We start from the raw sequence: 7,500 nt of genomic DNA on the forward strand, positions 1-7,500 counted from the left end.
ATCAGTATTTTGTTATAACATTTTTCCATATTTTGTTTTTGCATGCATTTGATTGTCACACCACCAGCGAATGAATATATAAATGTTTATCAATAATGTAGGCTCCCTAAGCAAATACATATTAGTGAACAACAACAAATATCCCCATGATTAGAAAAAAAAACAAAAATTACAAGACTGTAGAAAAAACTGTAAATTTCTCTACCTTGGTCAAATCAACGCTCCATCCGGGAATATTGCTCCACAGATTACCACCAAACATGACCGCTTGCGAAGGCACGATGGAGAAGGTGGGCAGGGGGGTGAAGTCCTCGTCATTCTCATACAAGAACTTGAGGCCATCTTCGTCCTGCACTGAAGCACCCACTGAGAAAAAAAATAATAACATGACATGAATATCAAAGTGTTACTTATTGTTATCATCATTGCACTGAGTTATGGACTACCTAGGCAAATGATATGGAGTTTGTGCAAGGAAAACAGTTCATTACCATCTGGATACTGCACATATGAAGTGACAAACATAGACATTGGAAAAGGGCAAAAAACATAAAAAGCTTATGCAGAAAGAAATAATAACAGGCAAGGATTCTTGACATTGCACAGGAGTTTCCATGTGTGCCTAGCCTACAAGTCACACACTCATTGGGCCATTAGCAGATAGTGTGGCATCCATGTGCGAAAAACATTTTGTTTCCATAAGAGTCAAATCATATTGATAACTTGTATTAAGTGGTCACTTACCTCCAAGGGCATAAAGGATGACATCTTTTGGCTCATAGGTGAAGCTTGAGGGTCCAACTTTCACACCAACAGCCGATATCTGTCATGATCCAATAAAAACAGACTAAAAAAAAGAACAATGCCCAACAATCACTGCCTATTATGTTTAGTGCCATCAATAGGGAGAGCCTCTGTCTGCCTCAAGGTGTGGCTTGCATCCGCAAGCCACTTTATTTATTAATTTATCTTTTATTATTATTATTTTTTTATACTATACTACACTGATGTAGCCACACTTATACCTTAAACCTGACACAAGAACAGCTCATTTTTCTAAATCTTTGTTTACTTTGCTTGCCTAGCCACTCTTGTATCTCTTCTATTTGATACAAAAATAGAAAGTTTAGCTCTGATTAAAATTATGATTAAAATTCATAATTTTTTATCAATGGTACTTTTGTTTAGGTAAACTGCTATGTCTGCTTCTTGAAAAAAAGAGACGGGGGATAAAAAATGAGATCTTTTGGGGCATCAGTGAAACTTACCCACTTAAAGAGAAAAGTTAAAGCTTTTTGTTAGTATCATTTCAATAACAGACCTTTACACAAGGGTACAGAACATGTAATTCTTATATGAAAAAAAAAGAGAGAAAGAAAGCTAAGATAGAAAATCTTTAGCTTAAGGGTACTCACTGGCCCTGATGTGACAGCTCCTGTTGCAGATGCAGGTTTGGCCTGAATCTCCTTCCATGGCTTCAAGTCTTGTAAACCCTGGAAAGACACGATAAAATAGTGGATTTGTCAAGTTCTTGAGCTATTACATACGAAATGTCTGTTAACTTCTTGCGTAAAATGATTAATACTGACTATTTATCATTAATACAATATTTTTTTCAACAAAAAGCTTCTTGCCATCAAAGCCACTCATATCATCACACAATCCTATCTATCAATGAGGTAATAATATGCACATGAAATTCAGAATGAAGCAAAACTTTTTAAAGCTTCAAAAACAAAGCAAGAACACATCTTTCAGAAAAAAAAAGGACAAAAAATCTCCAAGCATTTTTACAGCAGCTAATATCCCCGTATCTTCGTGGTTACTTGCAGGGTGATAGGCATCGGTAAAGTCCGTAATCTTTTCCCAGCTGTCACGAACAGCCTCTGGGGTGACCTCTTCCTCTATATACTTCCTGCAGAATTGCCCTTGGGTGCGCTCCCATCTGTCTGTGGGATGCAAATACAACAGAATGAAAGTCAAATTAGCCCATATCATTATATAAAAATCAAAATTCTGAATAATAAAGATGACAACCCACACTGACAAGGACTCAAAACCTCTGTCACTCCTGGTACATGACCTAGAATGAGGAGTACTAAACAACCCAGCAAAAAGAATCCCCACCTAGGATCTTTTGGCTGGATCATGTGGTATAGTTACTTTAATACCGCTCATTCTGGGGCATCTACATTGACTCAAGATTCGAGTCCTTATCGGGAGAGCTGTTATTCATCTCTATCATTGCTTTGCTGCATTATTTCCTCTTAATGAGCAATATGTTCCTCACAACTCATAAGATACTGAAATATGTGATCTCAATGAAAGAAAGAAAAGAAAAGGTGGAAGAACTAGTACAAGCAAGAAAAAAAGAACATGAAAGACCAAAAAAGATAAGAAGAAAGACAAAAAACAAACAAACAAAAGAAGAAGAAGAAGCACAAGAGGAAGAAAAACAAGAAAAAAATGGACCAGACAAAACTTAAATCAGTCATCATAACAAACTAATATACTCACATCAATTACCTTCCAGAACTAAATAATAAATAATAATAGTAATACTTACACTTTCCATACCATCCACCAGCCGCTTCGAAAAGACCGCCCGTGTCCTCACAGTCTTCGTGACAGAGCCAGGCAACAAGTGGGGCCACGTACTCTGGCTTTAACTGGTCAAACAAGTCTGGAACATGAAATACATGCTAGGATACACAAGAGCAAAGCCCTATGCTTTTTAGACGCATAGCCGATATGTATTTTTGACTAACTAGCATTCAGGATATATAATGTCCACTGTCATTTTGTTTAATGGATTTTGTTAAGGCAGAGTTGGTTCCACAAATACTTAATTACTAATGAGTTAATTAGGAGGTCTACTTAACTTAACCGAATTACCCCATTCCTTGAATTTTCAGGAATAAGTTGTTGTTTTATATAATACTACTGTTATTATCATTGGCATTGAGATATTACTAAAAATGCTAATTGATGCCTTAGCATTTGTAAATCCTTCTATGTGTAAGAAATGCATAAAAAAAATTATGAATACATAGATAAATAAATACAATAACATAAAATAAAATCATTGTGGATATTGCAAGTTAGGTACATTCTATCCCAGTAGTAATGGGTTAAGTATGCAGCTAAAGGCTAAAACCTACCAGGTGGCAAGATGCCTTCCGTCAAGCGTGTTCCGCCCACGGGGGCAATCGTGTTGCAATGGATGTTATATTTCCGCCCTTCAATTGCAACTGTGTTGCTCAAGCCAAGCAGACCAAGTTTTGCTGCCCTGAAAATACACCAGCATTCAAATTAGCATCTATAGAAAAAAAAATCTTTAAAAGTTTCCATCTAGTAAAAATAATTAAAATATATAATGCAATATTATCCAATCAACAAGTAAGAACTCAACACAAATACAATTCTGTAATTACAAAATGATCATTACCAATAATGATACAAAAAGCTAAAGACACATTTATAATCTATCATTATCAAATTATAAATAAATCTATTTACATCACAATAATCATCATCACAATAAGAGAACATAGTGAACCCCATTAACACCAACCCATAATTAGCTTGGCCGAAGTTGCCGTAAATGCCGGACGTGGATGCGGTCATGATGATGCGGCCAAACTTCTGTTCCTTCATGATAGGGAAGGCTGCTCTCGTCACCATGAAAGAGCCCCGGAGGTGTACTCGCTGGATCAGGTCTGTGACGGGCGAAATAAGGTTAAAGTTCCTGAAGGTTTCTTTGTTTTTCAAAGATTTTTCTTTTTTCTTAATCAATGAAAATAATAATAACAGCATGATCCATAAGTTGTTTTTTTTCTTTTTTTCTTTTTTTATAACAGCAAGACGGGGAGGGGGGGAACTGAACCTTACTGCATATCACAATTGGAAACAGTGTAATATATTCTTACTCCATTTTCCCAAAAACTCACTCACTCACCCCAATCCGTGTCCGAGATGCGAGCAAAGGATCGGTCACGCAGGATGCCAGCATTGTTCACCACAATGTCTACTCTGCCAAAGTTATCCAAAGCCGTCTTCACTATTTTGTCCCCATCCTCAACAGAGTCATAGTTGGCTACTGCTGTCCCACCTTTTGAAAAAAAAAGGATAAATGATAAATAAATATGCATATAATAATAATCATGCAAATATATATGTGTGTGTGTGTGTGTGTGTGCGTGTGTGTGTGTGTGTGTGTGTGTGTGTGTGTGTGTGTGTGTGTGTGTGTGTGTGTGTGTGTGTGTGTGTGTGTGTGTGTGTGTGTGTGTGTGTGTGTGTGTGTGTGTGTGTGTGTGTGTGTGTGTGTGTTTTTGTATGCATGAATGTGTTTGCATGTCACACATAGTTACCTGCACTTCGAATCTCCTCAACCACTTGGTCTGCCAACTTCGAGCTGCTGCCCTCTCCCTTCTTGCTGCCACCCAAGTCATTTACGACAACCTTGGCACCGCGGGAACCAAACAAGAGGGCATAGGCTTTGCCGAGACCTAGAATGCAAAGACACTATCATCGGTCTTGTTCTTCACATGGTGATAATTTGTACAGATTTACAAAGATACCTAAAAAATGTAAATAAGAAAAGGTACAGAAAGAGGTTTGGCTTTCTTTTACAATGAGAGTTAGGTTACATGTAGTATGTAAATTAACAAAGCACCAATTTCACATATAATAAAAATGAGCGAGAGTAAGTATTACACCAATTCATAGAAATATTAAGAAAAAAATTTGATTTCTTCTACTCCCATCTACATAATAAGCATTGGAAGTGTAAATATATATGCGTCAACTGTAATGACATTCATATCATAATCCCGCAAATAAATTAACTGATAGAGGGAAATTGATACCATAAAAATGTCTAATTACTGATTAACCCGATGCTGTCAGGGCTGGCGTGTACAGACATACCATGCTCACACTGAGTTTAGTTTATTAATTTTATTAACAAATAGATGGTCCCACAAGTGCTTAGTCACATATCTCAACCACTAGTCCAAACTATTTCACGCAATTAGCCTTTTCCTTAAATTTTGGAAAGATTTTTAAAGATTTTATACTGTTATTACTATTGTTAATAAAACTGCAGTAATCATAGCATCAGTAATAATAAGAACATAGACATCAATAGCATTTGGAAAAAAATACTGTAACAAAAGACTCAAGGAACGAAAATATCATGTGAGGCCACATAGACGACTGACTCCTTGGTTAAAGGGCACTTGTGGAGCCATCTATGTGTAAACAGATTTCATAGAACAACGCTACATTGAACATAATAGTTTCTCATTGGATTGGATTAAACAAAATAACAAAGTTTTCTTTATTTTCTGTTTGGAGTGCAATGGATGCATAAGTCACTATTGCATAATTACTGTAGTCAGTCACATACCTAGTCAGAGATAAAATTTGAGACATTTGATTGCTAATCCCCAATGAACAATAGTGAGAAGGGACAAGCAACAAGATACCTAACCCTATGGTCTCTCCAAGAAGCTCTACCTTGTTAGACTACAGGCCTGTGCTCAAGCCTCTGCTCTCTTCAGCAATTATCACTATAGTATAGCCGAGCGATATAGTATACTATAGAAGAGACTATACATGTGACTTGGGACACCAAGTGAAAGCTCTCCTCATGGAGCAAGCTAGCGCATGGTTTTTGTAATTATAGCAGTCCGCATGGCAAGGTCGCCATGCCACCGACACGCCCACCAGCTATATTTTGTTCTTTGTCTCGTGTTATTATTATAATACGTGATCTTCCATTTGTGTGTTATTAATAAAGTGTGCAGCCACATCAGTTTATCACTACTGCCCACCAGTCTTCATCCATATCGGAGGTTTATCACCTCTTATAGTCACTTAAGAGCAAATTTTTGTGAACTTTCTACAGTCTACAATTTATTCTGCACATAATTCAATCTGTACAAACATTTGTAAATAACAGGCATGTTGCCTGCAACCCTTCATTGGTATCTCTAGGCTGACTTCCAAAATATCTTTATAGGCTATTACAACTATACAAGATGATCAAATACTTCAAATACTCCATAATGAAAGAATGTTCTTTTCTCTAGTCTACTCTGATACAAAATTATCTTAGTGGAAAAATCTTAAAATATCTTTGATAAAGCTTACAGTAATCAATCAATATCTAATTTGTCATTTGTCCTGAGAAAAAAAAAGAGGTGGGTGAGTAGAACCATACAATATATCTATACTTGTGAGTATAGAAAGACCGTATGCACTTATCCGAGCATGCACAAACTTCCAAATATAAATCTAAATACTTTGCCAGATGAAGTATGAGTAAGCTACATTTCAGATTAACTTCTTTTTCAGGTAAGTGGTCTGCATGGAGCCTGAGAAACGAAGAGAGCAGTTCCCTAAAAAGTTTGTCGAAGAGCAACAATGGTTCCAAACTGAATGTGACTGACCACATTCTGTCCATAACTGTAAATATAATGAATCCAAATTTGAAATACTTTAATAAATCATTTGGGAATGAAGCGCATCTCATAACTTTTTAGAGTTTGGTAAGTATTTGGCTAAACTGGTAAATTCAACAACGGAAACCAATCTACACAAACACACAAAAGTAACTGTAGTAATGTTTTGTAATAATTCCAGACAACCAATTTTGATGATATTTGTATCGTTGGATTCCTCTTACCATCTACAATAGAAACATACATAAAGTACACTCATTACTATCATATACTCAAAAGAAGAAGAAGAAGAAGAAGAAGAAGAAGAAGAAGAAGAAGAAGAAGAAGAAGAAGAAGAAGAAGAAGAAGAAGAAGAAGAAGAAGAAGAAGAAGAAGAAGAAGAAGAAGCAGAAGTCCCTGAAAATGCTGGGTGCTATGCCCCCTCAGACTACCCCTTGGGGGCTTACCACCCCCAACCCACACCCTGGAAGACAAAGAATCCACCACATATGTACGGCAGGATAGAGCATGAGGCAAACCTAAGGGTACTGCAATGTTCACACAGAAGCAGCATATTAACCTGTAATATAATCAGTATTGTATACTACGCAGATTGTAGTATAATCCAGATAATGAGGAGAGCCAGCGGTGACCCACTTTTCTCGGCTGGTTGTAAGCAATACCCGGGGGGACGCTGGTAGCCTCGGGCGTGGGAGTTACATAAGATGAATGATTGGAATGATAAACAGTCAATAGTAAGACATATGAGAAACTCAGCCACTAGATGGTAGTAATTTCCCCATACAGTCACAATACAGACTGTGTCACCATCTATTGCATATTTTCCTCTCAAGATCAAGTTTCCCCTCCTCTGGAAACCACAATCTACCAGGTCCACAACAGCAATGAGACCTCATGCTGGACGCATCCCGCCTCTCTCACATCGTTCTGCATCAGCTGAGCATCCTCCCAACCTTCAATGCCTCTATCAATCAGGTTAGTACCTTATAATTCCTAGGTTATGTAGTACAGTGTCAGTTACAGAGTCAGGTCC

The 7,500-nt window shown here is 37.2% G+C and overlaps 1 protein-coding gene across 1 annotated transcript in view; it reads right to left on the reverse strand.

Moving 5' to 3' along the window:
• Mfe2 (peroxisomal Multifunctional enzyme type 2) overlaps positions 1 to 7,500 on the reverse strand; it is a 16,301-nt gene that overhangs the window by 7,479 nt on the left and 1,322 nt on the right. Inside the window, exons 2-10 of the mRNA XM_027370240.2 lie at positions 4,371 to 4,508; positions 3,959 to 4,111; positions 3,575 to 3,719; positions 3,162 to 3,289; positions 2,567 to 2,683; positions 1,795 to 1,949; positions 1,416 to 1,493; positions 745 to 823; positions 206 to 366 (exon numbers count right to left, since the gene is read on the reverse strand). Of these exons, the coding sequence (XP_027226041.2) occupies positions 206 to 366; positions 745 to 823; positions 1,416 to 1,493; positions 1,795 to 1,949; positions 2,567 to 2,683; positions 3,162 to 3,289; positions 3,575 to 3,719; positions 3,959 to 4,111; positions 4,371 to 4,508 (1,154 nt within the window). The remainder of the gene's footprint in view (positions 1 to 205; positions 367 to 744; positions 824 to 1,415; positions 1,494 to 1,794; positions 1,950 to 2,566; positions 2,684 to 3,161; positions 3,290 to 3,574; positions 3,720 to 3,958; positions 4,112 to 4,370; positions 4,509 to 7,500) is intronic.

The sequence above is a fragment of the Penaeus vannamei genome, chromosome 13 (genome assembly GCF_042767895.1).
Source record: "Penaeus vannamei isolate JL-2024 chromosome 13, ASM4276789v1, whole genome shotgun sequence".
NCBI lineage: Eukaryota > Metazoa > Arthropoda > Malacostraca > Decapoda > Penaeidae > Penaeus > Penaeus vannamei.